Below are 21,202 nucleotides of genomic sequence, written 5' to 3'. Positions count from 1 at the left end.
AAATGAATAGAAGAGTGAACACAAAAAGTTAAACTCATTATATGTACTCTTCCATTCATTTCTTGCTACATCACTTTGTACATAAATCTTTGTAAGATTTCTTTATACATCTAGCATTATTGGTAGATTAATGGTGCAAGCCCACCCACCGTGCTACGAATGGTCGTTGACTACTATTACATATGTTTTAATTTTAATATTTTTTTATTCAAAAATAATTACGACCCTTTCATATTGTCAAGGTATAACCAAACATAGGCCAAATGACATGCACCCACCCATAGTTTATTGTAAAAACAATTTGGTACCAAAAAGTTTGGATATGACAAGCATTTACTTTCTGTTAATATTTGTTCGTTAAATTAAACTGTAAAAGGGTAAGATAGTAAATTCAAAAACAAATAAAGGGTGATTATGTCATTTCATCCCTTTCTTCTGCAGTTAAAACCACCTTTGTTCTCTCAACTCTCCATCTTCCACCTTTCTTCTTCAAAGCCGTCACCGCCGCCATTCTTACAGGCTTGTTTTCTTTTTTCCTTCACCTTTTCAGTTGATCTCACCTCCCATCACCATCCTCCTCCATCCCCAGCCAGAATTGACCTATTTTGGCCGGAATTTCCTCTTTCCTGTGACACATCACCCTAGCAACAGCCGGATCAAGCCAGAACTAGCCGGATTTCGGCGCTAAAGGATGCCGCCCTCACTAACATCTGAATCCCCACATCACCTTCTCCAAAACCAATGTCCCTCTCACCTCGATTTCCCCAGCCATTTCCCTACTTGTGTGATTGTGTTTGTTATTGTTGTTGGGTTTGTTCATGGCAATAGTTCAAATTTAGTGCCAATTTTCGCCTTTCGATGCAAAGGGGTTTTTTGAAGCTGCAGCTATAGTTTATTGGTCTTATACGGTTTTTGACATGGTGGCAACTATGGCTAAAGAGACTAAGCGTCCTGCAAGGGATATACTGATTGGTTTGGTTGGTTCAATGTCTATGATTACTGTGATTTATTGTTTGATGGCTTTGGCATTGACCATGGTGGTAAAGTATACCCAAATTGATATAAATGCTGCATACTCAGTTGCTTTTGAACAAATTGGCATGAAATGGGCTAAGTATTTGGTGAGTATTTCCCCGGCCATTTCCTTGCAACCGACCAAAAATCTTATGGTTTTGAAAACGTCCACCCCTTGTTTGCTTTTTTTTTTCGACTGCATATGAAATTACCGTACTACCCTTCAGCTGACGAAATTCACTAACATAATCTAACGAAAAGTGGGTGTTTGTCATTTCCTAGGTATCAAATTGTCTTTACGGCAAACTATGGGTGGGTACATGTCGTTCAGCCACCAAACATACCCTAAAATTATGCCAACCGTTGGATAACTTCAAAACAATGCAATTCCACCCTTTAGTACAGTCTAATACTGTCAACCAAACACACCCCAGGATCTTATTAATATTTAATCATCAGTCATCACGCACAAAAAGATGTCAGCGTTTTAATGAAACAGAAGACAATACTGTCAACCAAACACACCCCAGGATCATGTTTTTGTCTCTTTGTAGTGTTCTTGTGGTATACACCGTACATTTCCATTTGAAATAGTTGTGCATCGTCCTTCCTAGGTTGTCCATTTCATTTCATTTTCTCAGTAATCGAGCAAGAGGGTCCTTCAAAATTTTCTTTCTACTCTATAAATGTCACTCTTTAAACTATTATTTGTTGCAGATTTTGTATGAAGTGTAGGTTATTATTAATAAAATATCATTTCACAGAAAATGGAGTGTGCATTTGTGGGCAAGTTTTGTAATACATTGTTGGTGAATTCAAGGAGGCTTAAGATTAAGAGAAGAGCGGAAATGAGAAGTCACAGCAAGTTTTACTCCTTTAAATTCAAGATTACATCAGTGCTTTCTCAAGCAAATCATAATCCTTCTTTGCAGGTCTCATTCTCATGGTTTGTTGATTTGCTGAAAGTTAATATTTTTACTTTGTTTGATGACTGAGTACAATATATCGTTTATTCACTTTTATGGCGGAAGCTATGTATAGTTACGTATTACTTCCTGTGTGAAAAGAACAAATGAATCGTGGACAATGGAAATTTTGGTTTTTCCTCAGTGAAGGCTATACTGTGTCATTGATTCTAGTCTGGGACTAAATGGAATCAATACCTGAAATTTCCCAGGCTCTTGGAAGAACTGGCGATCATGTGCATTGATATTGCTAGATTTTTTTTTGTTTCGGATAAGAATTGTTGTTAAATAAAATTTGTTTCATTTGAGGTGTTTTGTGATTTAAATTATACTGATTTTGTTTATGGCAGAATGGTTGGCGATATTCGGTTGTGAAACTTTCTCTATGTCATGTCTTTGTTTGTGACTATATGTGCCACCAACTCAATTTTGCAGGTAGCTACTGAAAAACAAGGAAGTCCAGCTGGTTTTGGTCTTGGAGAATGGGTTTGGCCTTCTCCTGGGGATGAAATCCCATTTTGGATGAACAAATTTCCCTCGACGGATTTGAGCCCAGAAGTTTCAGCTGACATAGAGAAGGACTCCAATCTCTTACACATTATTCATGTTACAGCTGAAATGGCACCTATAGCGAAAGTTGGTGGTCTTGGTGATGTTGTAACTGGATTGGCCCGTGCATGTTTATCATGTGGCCATACAGTAGATGTAATGCTCCCTTTCTATGAGTGCATTCAGAGACAGGAGATCAATGATTTGGAATTGATCACGACATATTACTCTTATCATGATGGTGATTGGGTTCCAATAAAAGCCTATCGCGGGTTAGTCTCGGGAGTCCCAGTGATATTTGTTGAATCGTCGAATCAGTTCTTCAAGGGGCAATATGTCTATGGGGGTTCATACAATGAGCTGGAGGCATATCTATTTTTAAGTCGTGCTTGCCTAGAATGGATGCAGGTTTGTGAATTGGCATGGGGTATTATCTTTAGTTCTGTAAATTATTATCCAGACTACACTATTTTGAAACAGATCAAGCTGGTCATTGAATTATAAAATAGAATATTACGTATTGAAGATTAAGTATTTCTGGTGTGTAAACTACTAAAACTGTGAATTTTTTTTGCATGAAGTGTATGTCTTGTCTTAATTGACAGTGTACAGGCAAAAAAAATTTCACCTGCATTCACTTATCCAACTTAAAAAGAGGTTGGGTGGTAGCAAGTGATCAAGCTAGTGACATCTCAAATCATATACTTCTTGCTTACTTCTTTTCAAAGTTTTTTTGGAGCTTGGTATCATTGGTTGAGTCATTGTGTTCTTCTGAAATCTAACAAGATAGTACTACGTAGCAGGTGACTGGAGTTCATCCTGATATCATTCATGTCCATGAGTGGCAGACAGGTGCTTTGCCCCTGCTTTACTGGGATATGTATCACGTTCTTTCGCTCAAGGTATTTTACTTTCTTTTCTGTTATCGCTATCTGTATAGAGTTCATTTTCTTACCAGAATGAAAAAATATTGTTAATCAATCATTTTTGCGTGTAACGTTGATAATATTTATGTACTTTGCAGAAACCGAGAATAGTGTTGACAATCCACAACATGGAGCATTATGGGGAATGCAGGTAAATCACAGCTTCTTTTTCTTTTTGTTATTATTTGAGTTACCATTTATCTTCATAGTTGTTTTCTTTATCATGTATTCGTGCTTCTTCATCTGGATTTTTCCTAAAATACAATCTTACAAGTAGTACAAATTCCCATGAGAAGTTAAAGAAATCTAAAGAAAATTACACTCTTCTTACCAAATGGTTATGCATTGGATAGATTCATGCAATATAACAATGATTAAAATCAAGCTATTTTGAAAACCACCCCCTACTTAACCAATTCTGTTTCAATCTAAAATTCTGAAAATCCTGTTTCAGTCTATTCAATCACCATTAATATATTATTTAACCCCCCTGATTTTGCTCTCATTCTACTTCCTATTCTATCTTTTCCTAATTTTCTGTCCTCTCCCTTTCTTTCCTTCTGCCTGTCCAACATCAATTTCTCTTTTTTTTTTTAATCTATATAAATGACCAGGATTCCTGAAATCCAGGAGTTTCAGAAATAAACTCAAATGAAAACAAGACCTAATTACTCAAGTTAAACTTGATTTAATTGTGAGAATATTCTAATGTGCTGAAATTGTTGAAATTACGATTATGTCATTGCATACGTGATAGAAAAACTCATGTTTAACTTCATGAAGCAAAAACTGATTAAACAATATACTACTGGTGATCCAGTCGTCAAAATCATGTAAATCTTGCATCTAAGATATTGGTTGAAAACCCAAAAAGTGATAAACACAAATTACTGAAACTTAGAATTATGTAGAAATTTGCAACAAAATCCTTTTGTTATTCTGCATGGCTTCAATTTCGATATTTCATGGTCCCTGCAAAGTTGCTAGCTTGTAAATGCTGGAGATTGGTGTTATTGTGTATTTTTGGCACGCGATAATATAAATAAACAAAATGTTGATAAATTCTGTTCTTATCTTGTATTTTTTCCCATCTCTTTAAGATGCGTGTTTCTTATGTTTGTAGAAAAGAGCAACTCGGTAAATGTGGTCTTGATGGATCTATATATGGAACTGAGGACAAGGTGAGCTTTTTATGTGGATATCACACAACATTTTTAATTTTTAATTTGTCAATTACCCGTATTTGTAGATACTTAGTATATAGCATTGAAGCATCAGATTATTCTAAATAACCAGTACTTGTTTGTTATGGTAGCATTTTTTCTGCTGCAAAGAGGTGGATTGATTTTTTTTCATGGCAATGAATTTTCCAAAAGGAATAAAGATTTTTATATTGTCTTATCTATTACTCTCATCTCCTAATGAAAAGATGTTTGGTTCATTCCGCCATGGATTTATTTATTTTAATTTTTAATGTGCTAAAATCTTTGAGAACTCAGATTATGGTTTTGATTTTCTTTTTTCTGTTAAGCTTTACTCACCTATCGCTCCAGTTAAACTCCAATATACTCTTGTAAACAGCTAAAGCTTCTAGTTTTCTAATATCTGTTAACTTGCAGGCAGTCGATGATCGAACAATTGGCCACAATCCTGAGAGACTGAGCCTACTGAAGGGTGGAATTGTGTATAGCAATGCTGTAATGTGAGTGGTCTTTTGATTTGTGTTTGTAATTTTCTTAAATTTACATGCTCTATTCTCTCACATATTATTATTTCTCACTACTCATGTCACTTTCTTCTTTATCTCTTAACACCCATTGACTGCATCTTGCCTATGTGCAGATCTTCTTGTTCTCATTTTTGGACACTCTTGTTTTCTATTGCTAGTAGATGTGTTATAATACTTCTCACAACAATTGCTTCTTGCTGAATAAATGAATGAAAATTTGGGTTCAAAGCTAGTAGGGAGTCAACATACTTTGAATTGGCTGTGCTTGACTAATATTTAAGAGTCCTCTTTTCAAGAGCTAGAAACATGGTGATGTCAGTGCAGCAAGCATTGCCATCTTATTGAGGAGTAAACCTTACATCTTTGAATTTGAATATATAAATTTCAAAAGCTCTGTTGGATCTGGTAGAGTGACTTGTAATTGTTGTATTGTTCAACATTTGGTTTAGCTCTTCTGATGTAGACGCTTTAGGCGAATTACCCTAGGAACCCACGAACTCAATGGAATAGGAACAAGTTAGTTTGCTAGGAACGTGTTGAGGATGATCGAATTAGAACCCTAAGGAAACTAAGTCCTTAAAACCCTAACTTTGAGACGCCACAAAGGTTGATCACTCCCTTTGATAAGTCGAGATTCAAACATTCATTCAAGAACACAAGAAGACAAGCAAATAGCCTTCTGAAAATAAACTTCAATTGATAATAATACATCCCCCCAAAATAACATGGGTGCCCCTTTTTATAAGCAGCAAACCCTAAAAAAAACCCTAGCTAATTGAAAAACGGGTTGGGCTCTAGTACAAGTGAATTGGGCCTAAACAAACCTTAAATAAATAAAAGACTAAAGAATCTAATGATAATTAAAACATTAAAAAAAACCCAAGATTAAAAAAAACGAAAATTAAGTCCTAAATTAATCTCGCATCCAACTTAATCTTCCAAATCTATCCCTTGCGTAAAAAGATAATAGATCATCCTTGGTGAAGCTTTGAAATCTTCGAATTTAGTCTTAGAGTCTTCTAGTACAGCCTCTTTGTATTGCACTTCTATGATCAAGCCTTGCAAAGCCTCTTTCATCATCTCTTTACCCATGTCATTGGACCACCAATTCCTTGCAAAGGATCTTGGGAATATTTGGGAACATCAACTTGGTCAGCACCTTGATCTCCATTATCTTCTCTAAAAAAATGTTTTGCACAAGTATTGGCTGGTATTGGATCTTGAGTTAACAGTTGGAGCCCAAGTCTGTTTATTTATGCATGCCTTATGAATACTGAACCAGCATACAAAACCCAACATATAATTTCTGATGAAAATGAAAGAAAGAATATAATTTATTTATTTATTTTTTATCTCTATCTTCATTTTCCTGAACTTATGTCAATATAGACTAATGCAATGTGGTAAAACACATTTGTCACCAAATAAAGCTATAAGTAACTTACCTGTTCTAGTCAGAACTGCCCAATCCCACAGGACTATTGCTCTATTATTCTCTTTCCAATCCATGTGGCTATCAATAAGAATGGAAATAGAGGAAGGCAGCATTCATCTGAGTTAAAAGCCTTGAACTGGATAAGCTAAAGGTGCATGGAAATTGGGCAGTGTAAAGAGGTGATCAATGCTTTCAATGTTCCTCTTGCACATCATACATATTAAAGAGATATAGATTTAGGATTTCTTATCATTAGTTTTGATCTTTTTGTCAGCGATAGACTAACCCATAAGTTGGACATTTCTAGGAACTATTGGTCTATGTATCATTTTAGAGCATTAGATACTTGGACTTCTCGGGTATCAAGCAGATTGTTGGAATAAGACTTGTTTGAAAAACTTCCAGGCTTCTCAGCGATTCAAAATCCATGGTCTTCCTATATCCAAAACCTGTGTCACACGCATAGAGGCACATACTCCAATAAAAAGTGAACTGCAGAGATTGAATTTAAGTTGAATGTTAATGTTTCCGTTTTCACTAACAGTGCAAACTAGTGCATGGACTTACTCCTTAAATCTTTTGCCTAATCGAGTATGTAATTCTTCTTCTTCAGTACAGTCTCTCCAACGTATCTTAAAGAGACACTTTGCTCTGGATGGCTTGCAAGCACATTAATAAGCAATCGTGACAAGTGAGTTTTTCAATACATTTTGCTTATATGTATTTATATTCTTTTCAGTACTTGGATTTAAAATCTTAATATTCCTGCCAAGTGCATATGTTGGCAACATAATACGGTTGTATCTACTAGAACCATTAATCAGATGATTTCCTTACAGTTAATGATTGTTAGAGCTTTGATATTGGTTCTCTTTCCTAGTACATTGTAGTACCTCCATCTGTTATCAATTAAAAAATGTTAAATTGCCTGTACACCATCTTACTCTCTATGGAATCTTCTTTAGACATTTACTCCTTAGTATTGTTAAAATATCAACTGACCTTGTAGCATAATTTTTATGATTGTTTTTAGTGTCTTAAGTAATTTCTACTGTTAAATTGGATACTTTTGAGTTACCGAATTTTTATCAAATGTTAGGAATCATTACAGTATCGGATATATTGTTTTATTTGAAAAATGAAAACAGTGATTCATGTAATACAATATGGAATTTTTAGGTCAATGATAGGCCTAATGCATGTTCATATTAGGAGTAGTTCTTTTAAAAGAATATGTATTTGATTCTTTTTCGATAGTTAACCAATTGCCATAATGGATTCAGTACGTTGCTTATGCCTTCAGTTAATTGCAACCAAACAGTGGAAGTTATTCCTCTCTTTAGTTCCTTCCTTACACAATTCCTTGGTCTCAATTCCATTGCCACTACCAAACTCAACTTTAGCATTGGAACATCAAATCTTTCCAGTGTGGTGGCTTTAGTACCGCTCTTCTCAAGTAACTAATCATGCAATGTCACTCACAGGTTCCTATACTCTCTTTAACTGGAAAGGAAAAAGTGAAGGACTTTACAAGTTTTGGCGTTAAACTAATACCTGTCATTGGATATAATCTTTCTCATTATCCAAGCACTTTTTTTCTGTTTGTTACTATGGGTAGTATTCACAAATCAGAAACTATGTGACAATAGGAAATTACAATTAGTGCTGTTTACTTTGTCAATCTATACTGAAACTGGGAATTAATATTAGTATAAACTTTGTTGGAATGCTTACTGCATGGCTAAGGCTGTGTTTTGTATTACAATGAGTAGTTGGCTTCCTTTTTTTCGCTCATTTGCTGATTGCTTGATCACTCTCCTTCTTATATTTGACATTGTAGTACTATGTTATTGTTTAGGTATTTCGGAATTCTAAATGGGATTGACACTGTGATCTGGAACCCTGCTACCGATGTTTTCTTACCTGCTAAGTTTCACGGTAACAATATTTTTTCTACCATTAAGCATTTGTTTTCTAACTTATCTGAAAAACATAGCAGATACATCCTCCAAGCAAAAGTGATACTAATTAAAAGTAGCAGATTTTGTAGTATACTTAAATGGGAAGAAATTAGTATACTTAAATGGGGAGAAATTCCTGAGAAAGATCTTTTGCTTCTTTGTGTGTTATCTGTGTCTACAAGAGAGAGAAAGAGAAAGAAGGGAGGAAGGATTAGGAATCAGATTTGATTGGGATTAGGGAGTTTTATTAAAGAAAGGAATGCTGTGATCATGAGAGGATGGGATGGAGAGAGACAATTAAGATTTATTTTGTCAGGAATTATATTGGATGAGAGATTGGGACTGATTATTTAACGAAGAGAGTTCGCATGAAGCAATCGAATAGTATTTTAATTGTAGTTTGATTGTCAGAAAACTATTATGTAGGCCTTTTGCTATTGAATCTCATCTTCTATAAACAGTTTTTTGTGAATATGTTAGGATCCCATATTAGAAGGGAAAATGGTGGGCATGTAGGTTATAAAGGTTTGGACACTTTCCCTTGGCAAGCCAATTTTCTAAGGAGGGTTCTACCCAAGCCTATGAAAGAACCATGACCTAACCCAATTGTTTGAGTTGTTGGGTTGGGTTCCTATCAATTGGTATCAGAGTATGATCCTGTGCTCATGTGGACTTCGCCTACGTGGTAGGCTAACGTTAGGCCTGGACTGAAAGGGCATGGAGGCCCGAGGTAAAGGGGATCCGCGTAGTCACCCAAGGGGTAAAGAGGCCGACGTGGACCTCGGTTGCGGAAGCGTGGTAGTGTGTTAGGATCCCACATTGGAAGAGAAAAGGGTGGGCATGTGGGTTATAAAGGCTTGAGCACGCTCCCTTGGCAAGCCGATTTTCCAAGGAGAGTTCTACCCAAACTTGTGAAAGACCCATGGCCTCGCCCAATTGTTTAAGTTGTTGGGGTGGGTTCCTATCAGAATATAACCTGAAAATTATGTGAGCCATGGCTTTATGATCAACTTCAGCTGTAGACCTATCTGTCAGATCTTGTTTTGTACTCTTTGACATAGCAAATTTGGACTCTGAAGTATCAAAAACTTGATGCAATTAGTATATCTAGTTGTCACTGGCCTAACCTACATCTAAAAACCAAATTCTTACTAGGAACCATATAAACAACTCGAAATAAGATATAATGCTTCCTGATGTTGCTGCCTACCATTACTGATTGTCCTTTCCTAAAGAAAATGTAATGTCATTGTGTCTCATAGTCAAAACTCAATTTATAGACGCTTAATTAAATAATTATTAAGTCAGCAACTTTCATACTCAGTAAAGTCTCTTGTGGATGTCAAGCCTAAATTACAACGGAAATATCTGCCTAAATTTCAGCTATTAAATCTGTCTATACCAAAACTATGTCCATATACAGATTCTGACTAAATAAGGAAGTATATATGTACAACTGGTGAGAACTAAATAAGGAAACATGGAGCGTATCATAGTGACATCCCCTCTCAAATTGATGTTGGTCGGTCAAGAAGCATCAATTTTCCCACAAGAAATTGATGACGTTGTCGTGTCATGGCCTTCGTAAACACATCTGCAATCTGGAGGTCAGTAGAAATATGAGGAAGAGAAATGATACGAGTGTCCAATACTTCCCGAATGGAATGACAGTCCACCTCAATGTGTTTGGTACGCTCATGAAAGACGGGATTGGCAGCAATCTGAATGGCACTAGTGTTGTCAGCATCTAAAGGAGTAGGGTCAGATTGAACACAACCAATCTTAGCAAGGAGACCATGAAGCTAAAGAATCTCAGAACAAGCAACAGACATTGCACGGTATTCAGATTCGGTGGAAGATTTGGACATGCGATCTTGTTTCTTACTCTTCCAGGATATCAAAGAGTCACCAAGAAACATGCATCAACCTGTAACAGATCGTCGCTTATCAGGACATCCTGCCTAATCTGCATCACTGTAAGCCACAAGTTGAAGAGGAGTCTCAGTAGGGAAGAATAGGCCACGACTGGGAGAACCTCATAGATATCGAATGATATGACGAACGACGGCCAAGTGTAGATGATGTGGAGCTTGCATGAACTGACTAACCTGTTGTACTGCAAAGGAAATATCAGGACGAGTAATGGTTAAGTAGTTCAGGCTCCCCACTAATTGTCGATACATAGTAGGGTTGGAAAGGAGATCACCCTCTTCCCGACGATACTTCGTGTTTACTTCTATAGGAGTATCCACAGAAGAAGTATCCTGAAGACTAGCGAATGCAATCAGATCCTGAGTATATTTATGCTAATTCAAAAAAATGCCAGAGGAATCAGTATGTACTTCCAAGCCTAAGAAGTATGTAAGAGGACCAAGGTCCTTCATATGAAATGAGGCTTAAAGATGCTACTGCAGTTGGGTGATCAAGCTACAGTCCATTCCAGTAATATCAATATCATCAACATAAATTAGAAGAAGGACAATGCCAAGAGATGTCTTGCAGAAAAATAAAGAAGAATCATATGCACTCTGCTAAAATGAAAATTGGAGCAAAGTGGAGCGGAATTTATCAAACTAGGCCCGAGGAGCTTGTTTCAGCCCATACAATGATCGTTTCAACTTATAGACATCCGAGGAAGAAGAGGATGACAAACCAGGTGGAATGGTCATGTATATCTCTTCTTTGAGATCACCATGAAGAAATGCATTTTTGACATCCATCTGATGAAGAGACCAACCTTGGGATGCAGCAACAGATTGGAGCAAAATATTCTTGTCTATTACCAAGTGCAACCAACCAGGCCTTATACCAATCCAGAGTTCTATTAGAACGCAACTTGATAGAATAGACTCATTTGCAACCAATAGTTTTCACCTGAGGAGGACAAGGGACAACATCCCATGTATGATTATCCTAAAGAGCCTGAAGTTCCTCGGCCATCGCTGCATGCCAACAGTCATGTTTAGCTACCTCAGAATAACCTGAGGGAATGGGAATAGTAGACAAAGTAACATGGAGAGAGGTATGAGAAAAACCATACCGGTCCGGCGGACGAGACACTCTGGTCGAGCGGCGAGGAACTGGAGTAGTATCCGGATCACTCGTAGAGGATTCAGTTTGAACAGGCTCAGATGGAGGACCAGGCTCAGGAAGGGGCAAAGTAGGTCGCCATCTTTCATATACAAGTCTAGATTTGAATCGGTCAATAGGAGTCAAGTCATCAAAATGAGGCAAAACATGTATCTCAGGCAAAGACTTATCATGAGAAGGAAAGAATGATTGATTTTCAAAGAACACAACATGACGGGAAATACGAAATCGGTTAGAGCATGGATCATAGCAAACACAGCCTTTGTGTGAAGTACTATAACCCATAAATGTGCATCTAACAGATTGAGCAGATAACTTATGTCGTTCATGAGAAGGCAAATGAACAAAACAAACACAACCAAAAGTATGCATGTCAAGGTATTTAGGATGCTGATGATAAAGACGAAAGTAAGGAGTTTCATAATTCAAGACACTGGACGACAATCTATTAATTAAATAACCAGCCGTAGATAATGCTTCAACCCAGAATTTAGGTGGAACAGATGATTGAAGCAATAGAGCACGAACAACATCCAACAAGTGTCTATTTTTACGTTCAGCAACACCATTTTGCTGATGTGTATGTAGACAAGAACGCTGAGAAACAATGCCTTTTTGTTGGAGAAAATCATGAAACTCACGAGACATGTATTCACCACCTGAATCAGACCTAAGAATTTTAATGCCAGAAGAAAATTAAGTCTTGACATAGGCAGTAAATTGTTGAAAAACAGATAAGACCTCAGATTTAGTACGAAGAAAATAAATCTAGGTATACTTTGTATAATCATCAATGAATGTAACAAAGTATTTATAATTTGCATGTGAGATAACCGGAGAAATTCACCACACATCACTATGAATTAAATCAAAACAACATTCAACATGACTACCATGGAACAATCAAAAGAGAGAGGAGAAGAAAATTGATCTTTATTGCCCAACAAACCAGAGTTTATTATATGAGATAAAATAGCAGAATTAGGATGACCCAACTGTTTGTGCCATACTTTACACTTATTGTTTACAGTGTTACAAACAAACGAAATAACAGCAGGAATGGAAAAAAGCATAGGAAATAAACGTCCAACTTTAGGCCCCTTCGCAAGTATCTTGCCCGACACCTGATCCTGCACAAGACAACCATCATGAGAAAAACGAACATCACAGTTATTATCAACCAATTGCCCGACTAAAATAAGACTGGTAGAAAGCTGAGGAGATACAAAAACATCTCTAATAGTGGAATCAACATCCCCAATAGCATGAATAGGTAACTGACAACCGTTAGCAATCTGAATATGTGCCGATTCAGTATAAGTTCGAACATTGCTAAGAGTAATAGAAGAACTAGTCATGTGATTAGATGTACCCGAATCAATAATCCATGAGGGGGAAAGCGAACCATTACCTTGCAATCCTAAGGCTGAAAATGCGGAAATAATCATCTGTTGTGCCTTCTCAGTAGTAAGAGCAGAGGAGTCACCAGTAGTAGCAGAAGAAGCAGAATCCGCAGTAGCCTGATAAGCATTGGCCTGACGATTCTGGGGACGAGTAGGACACTCTTTGATAATATGCCTCGGCTTCTTACAGTAGTTGCAAGATTTCCGTGTACAGTTGGTAGCAATATGCCCATATTCCTTGCAGCTGAAGCATTTAACTTTCTGCATGTCTTGTCCCTTGCCTTTTCCTTGAGCAGCATAAGCCACTGCATTGGATATCATTTTGTCGTGTTGATAAGTGGCCTAGGTGGTAAGTCATTGCTCCTCATGAAGTAACTCCCCAAAACAGACATCCAAAGATGGCACGGGATTGCAATTCATCAAATTAGAGCGAGTGGCTTCAAATTCAGGTTGTAACTTCATTAAAAATTGATCTCGCTTGCTTTGCGCATGAATTTCCTGCACAACTGAGAGAGATTCTTCTGGTATCTTGGCATAAATAATGTCAATAAATTCTCCCCAGATATTATTAAATCCAGAAAAATGATCCTGAATGGAGAGATGACCCTGAGTATAATTAGCAATCTCGTACTCTAATTGAGAACGTCGAGCAATATTGTCTTGATTATATACTTTTTTTAAGTATTCCCACATAGATTTAGCAGTCTTATATGGCCTCAGATTAAGAACAATAATAGGATCCACTGATCCTAAAATCCATGTCATCACCCGAGCATCCTTGGTCTGCCACTGAGTCAGTTTAGAAACATCAGTAGGAGCCTGATCACTCCCATCAATGTGACCCCATAACTCTTTCCCCATAACAAATAAATGAAATTGAAATTCCCAGGCAGAATAGTTCTTACCTGTGAATTTCACCGCAATAGAATTAGAAGACATGATAGCCAAATTAAACACTAAAGAGAGAGCCAATAACCAGCCCAAGAACAATCCCAAACAGTAGCAACCAAACAATTTCAGAAAATAACTGGTAATGATACCTGCCCAAAAACATGCAACAATCAGCACCCCAAAAATTGAAGACCCCGAACTAAGGATCGTCGACAACCACCCCAGAAGAGATCGACCACCACTAAGGAACCACCAGAAACTGCCGACAAACGCAACAGACCACCAGAAACTGTCGACAAACTCAAAACCAAAGGTGCGCCACCAAGAAAACCCATCCAGAATGTGCCGAAAAACCCCAAGAGACACTCAGACAGTGTCAAAAATACCAAGGAGCCCCAAAAACGACGCCAGAAAGTGCCGATGAGGAAGCCCAACGTGACCCAAAGACACTGAAAAGAAAAAAAACAGAAACCCACATGAGAAAGGTTCGTAACTTAGGAACCTGACTTTGATACCATGTCAATTGGATTCAATGTCCTCTTTGTGAGGATTTCTTCTCATTATATAGGCACAAATGTGCAATATACAAGGCAAGAATCAAGCAATACAAGGCTAGAATCAAGCCTAAATTACAGCAGAAATATCTGCCTAAATTATAACTATTAAATTTGTCTAGACTAAAACTATGTCTATATACAGATTCTGACTAAATAAGGAAGTACATATGTACAACTGGTGAGAACTAAATAAGGAAATATGGAGCGTATCATGGTGAGAGTGGACTTGCGTAAAGAAACTTAAGCTTCGTTGTAGCTTCCATTGGCTCCTTCATTGCTAGCTATCACATTTAATTAGAGCCATTAAGCTTTATGTTGGTAGTTGCATGTCCACAAATTAACACGAGGAACAAGAATGTTATTTATTTATGAGGATGTAATTTTTATTAATAAGTTGAAAGTTTCTTTTGTTAAATTTAGGTTTGTTCCTCATTGAAAAATGAATGTAACAAAGATGTACCACTTAACTTTCTTGTGTGTAATTGACAAGGCAAATTAACATTTATTTCTGAGCTGTCTGATATGTCAAAATGGGAGATCTTTGATTGTTTAATGTCACTGAAATACTGTGATACATATACAAAGCCGTACCGTTTGAAGTGATAACCTTTCTGAGATAATATAAAATTCTGGGTCCAGACTTTGGTCCAATGTAAATGTAAGAAACCCTTATAATTGATAATTAACCATTTCAACTTGGCCCTGAATATGTGGCGATGGTATAAATAGCTCCTGTTTAAAAGGGATTTAGGCATACTTTCATTATCTTTCTCACCTGATTTGGAAACTATGGTTTCTTAAGATTTGATTTCTTTTTTTTATAGACTTTTTGGTTCCTAGGATACATTTGATATATCATGGATCACTGTTTCACTTCACTCCTAATTTGAAATTTTCATTTCCTTTATAATTTTTTTGTTCCTTTAAAAAAATATTATAAGTATTATCAAAGTTACTTTGTCTGTCAGGTACGGATTTTGTATCACAAGAAAATCATTTTGAGTATGTTCTGCATTGCATGTGGTTATTGTGTATCTTTTTGTTTTTGGATGGAAAGGTTTGCAGACTTTGTTGGACATATAGTGATTATTTCGAAAAATGCTAATGAATTCTGTTATTTCAACCTGTCTATTTAATAACTAGTCTAGAATAATATACAACCTGTAGTTCTAGTAATACTATCTTAGACATGATTTACAATGCCAGTCTCTTGCTTTATCCTAGAATTGTGCAATTTATTCTCTATTAGTAGATAGCAATGTGAGAGAAATAACATGATTATATGCAAGTCATAAAACTATGAGCTTTATAATCTTAAGATGCTCTAGTTTTCTATTCTAACTTCTCTGTCTGTAATTTCCTGCAGCTCATAAACCTGAGGGCAAGAAGATATGCAAACACTATGTCCAAAGGGGGCTAGGTTTAGAATGCTCTCTAGATGATAACCATGTGCCAGAAACAACAGAGAATGGGCCCTTGATTGTTTGTATTACTCGACTAGTTGCTCAAAAAGGTCTTCATTTGATTACTCATGCAATTAAGCATACTGAAGAACTTGTAAGTATAATATTTTCAATTTATGTATTCCTNTTTTAAATGCGCTTAGTACAGTATAAAGCATTAAGACACTCTAGAATCCTATATTTATTTTCAAGGAATATCATCATATAATCCGACTGAGTTGACAAGAAGGAGCCTCAACAAGACTGATAAACAAGAATATATAGCAAGCTGATGAAGATAGTAACTGGCTTTCACACCAGCTGGTGGATGTTTCATATAATCTTTGAATTATAGTGTAATCCCAAAGACTTGAACCTCAAGTCTATTACCAAATTTGCAAGATCTTCAAATTCCCTCTGAATGCGACCATCAGAAGCTTTTCCCAACACAATCATCTGTCCACCCTGTCAGTGAATCAAATTTTAGAGAAAAAAGAGTTAATATAATCATGTTACCTACTTGAAGAAAAGAAGCATCAAGAGAATATGCAAATTTTTGCCAACTTCCATTTGTTAAAGCATCAGATGATATGTATATTATCTTGTCATATCAGGACTTTTGTGTACATCACAGAAAAACTTGTTTAGGTATCGGGGTTTGCAGCAATGTGGTCAATTGAAGGTTCATGATCGAGGGTGATTAGTGTATATATATATATATACACTAATCACCCTCGATCATGAACCTTCAATTGACCACATTGCTGCAAACCCCGATACCTAAACAAGTTTTTCTGTGATGTACACAAAAGTCCTGATATGACAAGATAATATACATATCATCTGATGCTTTAACAAATGGAAGTTGGCAAAAATTTGCATATTCTATTGATGCTTCTTTTCTTCAAGTAGGTAACATGATTATATTAACTCTTTTTTCTCTAAAATTTTATTCATTGACAGGGTGGACAGATGATTGTGTTGGGAAAAGCTTCTGATGGTCGCATTCAGAGGGAATTTGAAGAGCTTGCAAATTTGGTAATAGACTTGAGGTTCAAGTCTTTGGGATTACACTATAATTCAAAGATTATATGAAACATCCACCAGCTGGTGTGAAAGCCAGTTAGTATCTTCATCAGCTTGCTATATATGTTATCAATCTTGTTGAGGCTCCTTCTTGTCAACTCAGTCGGATTATATGATGATATTCCTTGAAAATAAATATAGGATTCTAGAGTGTCTTAATGCTTTATACTGTACTAAGCACATTTAAAATTCCAAAAAAAAAAAAAAAAAAATGATAATAATAATTTAAATTAGAACTCATCAATGACGGAGAAATGCATTGAGAAAGAAGCTAGTGAGGACGTTTATCATTTATGTGAAACTTTTATAGCTTTCATTCAAATTTGGAGCAACTGCCTAGTGCTTATGTTTTCCTATCTGAAAATCAAATGAGCAGCTTTTTGTTTTTTCTTTTTGGTATAAAGTTTACAAACTAATACTTGACTGCAGTTTTTGTATTTCTTATGTTGTCACTGAATTTGGTACTTTTATGTATGTCATTTTGTCAATTTTTCATTAAATTTATGAATGCACCGTTCTCTAAGAAAAGCATCAGTATTTTCTTTTATAATTTTCAGGAACCTTTAGCTAAATCAGGTTTTTTGGGGGCTTTTATCTCCTGCTTTGGGGAATTAAATCTCGTTAGCATTCGAAAGAGCTAAAACATATGTCCTTCCCATGTTTTCTTTTTTGAATTGCTTTTAATTTGATAGCCATCTAAATTTTAGAATTTGTATCCCTTGAGATGACAATAGTGAACTCATTTATTTCAATGATTGTTATAAACCTTTCTACTTCTTGGTCTTTTACTCAACCAAAACCACGTGTAGTTATTGCTTGGATTTCTTGGTGTTAATAGACTTTTGGATACTTTAAAATTTTTGCTGCTATTTTTTTTAGTACAAAAAAATAATAATAATAAGAAGACTGACCAACTTCTGTTTATTAATCTTTTGTAGCATAATCAAGGTTCAAGTATCCGGATCTTACTGATGTATAGGTGATTCTCCTTGTAATCAAATACTACACTTGCTGTTCCTAAACTTGCTCATATTTTAGTTGCTAATACTACTGTTTTCTCAGAGTTTTGAGTTTTTAGGCAGCATGTAATCCTTATTGAAGCTTTGATGTCTCAATTTAAATACCCTTACTTTGTTATTGATGGGATATCCTTTTCTTGTTTGTGATTGACTTTGTTATTCAGTGAGGAGCTATCCCACATGCTCTATGCTGCAGCAGACATGGTGTTAGTTCCATCCATATATGAACCATGTGGCCTTGCCCAAATGATTGGAATGCATTATGGAGCGGTATGCAGTCATTTGAGTGATTAGATTGCACAAAAATAATGCACAATTTTTTATTTTTTATTTTTCTCATAAGAAGCAATGAACACCAAATAATTTACAGTAGCAATAAGTAATTCTAATATGTATCTTTTGTTCCATGTATTTAACTTTTTTTCTCAATTGTCTTTGCTAGTCACAATACCATTTTGCCTAGACATGATTTGCTGCTTGTATTGAAATTTAGATACTCCAATAATCTCTAAACTAAACTTTAGATAAGGTTCCAATAGTAGTATCTCATGTAAGGTGGTATTAATCTAATCAACTGGCATGTCATTTCAATGAAACAAAAATACAAGTACAACTTATTATAATTTAATTAATTTAGTGGAGGAATTCGAATTATAAACCTTTTTTTCAAACTGAATCTAACATCTAGTTTAGATACCACTAGTCCCGAAAACCTAACCTTAAATCCAAATATTTTTAAGCTCCAACTATCTGCATTCCATCGAAACAATATCAAATTGAGAATAGGTAAATAATATATGCTATCAGGATATACTAACAGTTTGCAGATGGCCTTGTTTGTATAAAATATTGTTTCAGGTCCCAGTTGTTAGAAAAACCGGTGGTCTTGCAGACACTGTCTTTGACATGGATGACTTGTCAAACCATGAGATGGCCAATGGGTGTGCTCTATAATTCTTGATTTTTTTTTTCTTGATACTGTTGAATTCTTCCTAACAAGTGTTCATGATTGTGGCCTCAGTTTAGTTTTTGACAATGCATCAAGGTAGATTATATTTATAGAGCTATTCACAGAGTGTTCATGTCCATGTGTTTGTGTTAAAAAAAAAAAAATGTTCAAGGAAAATGAAAAAAGAAAGTTCTTTTATGCAGGAATTTATTAAGCTGGGCTTTATAATAGATATTCTGCAGGGATGTTCAAATGAAGCTTATTATAATATAACAGTAGTGTAATACATCAATTTATTGTTTATATATACTGTAAATTCAAAAGCTGGGTTATTAATGGCTCATGTGAAATGAAATTCTGCAAGATGCATTGACATTGAAATTTGTTCGTCTTTTCCTGTCTCTTTCTTCATGAATTTTCTTGATTGATAGAATGAAATTGCTTCTGTTCTCATTTTTCTAAAATTTGTTGATGCTCTAAATTAACATTCGCAACATGTTTAACCCTTTTTTTTCTTCTTTTTCCAGGTTTGTCTTTGAAGGAATAGAGGAAGGATCCTTAAATTCGGCTCTAGACAGGGCATTTAGATACTACAGAGACAGTAAGTTAAATTTACACCGGACTTAAAATATATTCACGTCATGCAGTTAACAAATTATTCTTTACCACCAAAATCAATCTAAGCATAGCGAATGGTTACCCATACATGGCTGTTGACTTTTGATTGCTTGCGTGTTATTGCTAAATAATGAGGTGGATGAGCCTTGGATCCAGATATTAGTAATCACTGGTTGTCTATCTTGTAATTTGAGCTGGTGCTTCAAAACAGTCAAAAACCTGTCATTTCTTCTCAAGTTAGTTAAGGCTGCATTCTTTTCCATTTCTGTTTTCTACATTTTTCTCATTGGAAAATGCATAATTTTTGTTCACAAACCACTTTCATTTCGAAATACCAAAACGGAGAAATAGGAGAAAACATGTGTAAACCAAAATTAAGAAAACAAGGAAAACATGGTAAAGTCGTTTTGTTTTCATTTTCAAATACTATTTTCAGAAAATGATAATGAAGGCATATTTAATTTTTTAAGATACAACATTAATTTTTTTGTTTCATTTTCAAAAACAAACACTAACAATGATACTAAACCTCATTTAAATTGATGGTGAACTAAAATAGTGTCTGTATTACATCTCATGTAGGGGAGCAAAATATTATGCTTCATAAGTTTTAGTCACTTCGTTTCTATGCAGAACCAGATGAATGGAACAGTACTGTGCAGAAGGTTATGGAAATTGACAATAGCTGGAACAACACAGCTGGGAAATATGTCAAGATATACAACTCTGTCAGAGTGGTGTGCTAATATAAATCCTAAGTGGATATACTAGAACATCGAGATACATGCACCAAACTTCCCAGTGGATGCAAAACCTAATTTCAAATAAAAGCATCTGATATGCTACTGTTAAGGAACCTTGGGATGCAGCCATGGTCCAAGTTTGATGCCCTGGAATCTAGAAGTTTATCTTTTGGGTAGACAGCAGAGTTGCACGTCGAGAATGGTGGGAACAACACCAATATTAGTACCTTGTGTTATTCCAGCTGTATATATGTTACTGTACTGTAGAGTACATGAGAATATTTATCTCATTATGTATTTAACATACTTTGCTTGACCAAGCAAGTATCTGGACCTTCCAACAAACTAGTGGTGTTGCAATAACGATAAGGCTCATTTGATAACATCACAAGGCTTCATTCCAAGCAAATATAAAGAGTTTTTCGAGTGTTTGTGATTTATTTTCAGGCTTATTTAGTGCCAACCTCCATCAGTTTGCGCACTAAAGCTGCACGGTTTTTCTAGGTCCATGAGAGCAGGCAATGACAATGGTTGCCTAATTTTGTATCCCATATCCAGGCATAGAAGCTTGACAGGAAAGTGAAAGGCACAAGAAGAAGCATCATCCCAAAACTTCACATGGTTATGGAGATAATCTGATGTAGCTTCAAAAAATTTGCTCAGATTAAAAATGGTCCCCGGTTCAACATGGTAGAAGAATCCAAAACAAATTGTTAGTGTTATAGGGGATATGAAGAAGTGATTGAGTTGAGTTTTTTCATTTAATTTTATTGCGTTTGATGTTCATTATTCTCGTACATTTGACCTTGTTGAATTGAGGAGTAA

At 35.7% G+C, this 21,202-nt stretch overlaps 3 protein-coding genes across 3 annotated transcripts; 2 read left to right on the top strand and 1 right to left on the bottom strand.

Moving 5' to 3' along the window:
- The first annotated feature begins 929 nt into the window (after positions 1-929).
- Positions 930-9,175, top strand: LOC116119443 (glycogen synthase-like). Its single transcript, XM_031405394.1, has 10 exons — positions 930-1,121; positions 1,779-1,946; positions 2,415-2,936; positions 3,332-3,430; positions 3,553-3,605; positions 4,578-4,635; positions 5,074-5,156; positions 7,232-7,309; positions 8,477-8,556; positions 9,060-9,175. The coding sequence occupies exons 1-10, from the start codon at positions 930-932 to the stop codon at positions 9,173-9,175; spliced, it is 1,449 nt and encodes a 482-aa protein (XP_031261254.1).
- Positions 9,176-13,426: 4,251 nt separating this feature from the next.
- LOC116119442 lies at positions 13,427-14,011 on the bottom strand. Its single transcript, XM_031405393.1, has one exon. It carries the CDS (start codon positions 14,009-14,011, stop codon positions 13,427-13,429), a length of 585 nt encoding a protein of 194 aa, XP_031261253.1.
- A 708-nt stretch (positions 14,012-14,719) lies between these two features.
- Positions 14,720-20,817, top strand: LOC116119441 (probable starch synthase 4, chloroplastic/amyloplastic). Its single transcript, XM_031405392.1, has 8 exons — positions 14,720-14,750; positions 15,887-16,077; positions 16,926-17,000; positions 17,987-18,027; positions 18,232-18,337; positions 18,926-19,008; positions 19,544-19,617; positions 20,268-20,817. Exons 1-8 carry the CDS (start codon positions 14,720-14,722, stop codon positions 20,378-20,380), a joined length of 714 nt encoding a protein of 237 aa, XP_031261252.1. The 3' UTR covers positions 20,381-20,817.
- The last annotated feature ends 385 nt before the right edge of the window (positions 20,818-21,202 follow it).

This window comes from Pistacia vera, unplaced genomic scaffold, assembly GCF_008641045.1.
Source record: "Pistacia vera cultivar Batoury unplaced genomic scaffold, PisVer_v2 Contig89, whole genome shotgun sequence".
Classification (NCBI taxonomy): Eukaryota; Viridiplantae; Streptophyta; class Magnoliopsida; order Sapindales; family Anacardiaceae; genus Pistacia; species Pistacia vera.
The sequence above is the reverse complement of the archived record's forward strand: the minus strand, read 5'-3'. Positions and strand labels throughout refer to the sequence as shown.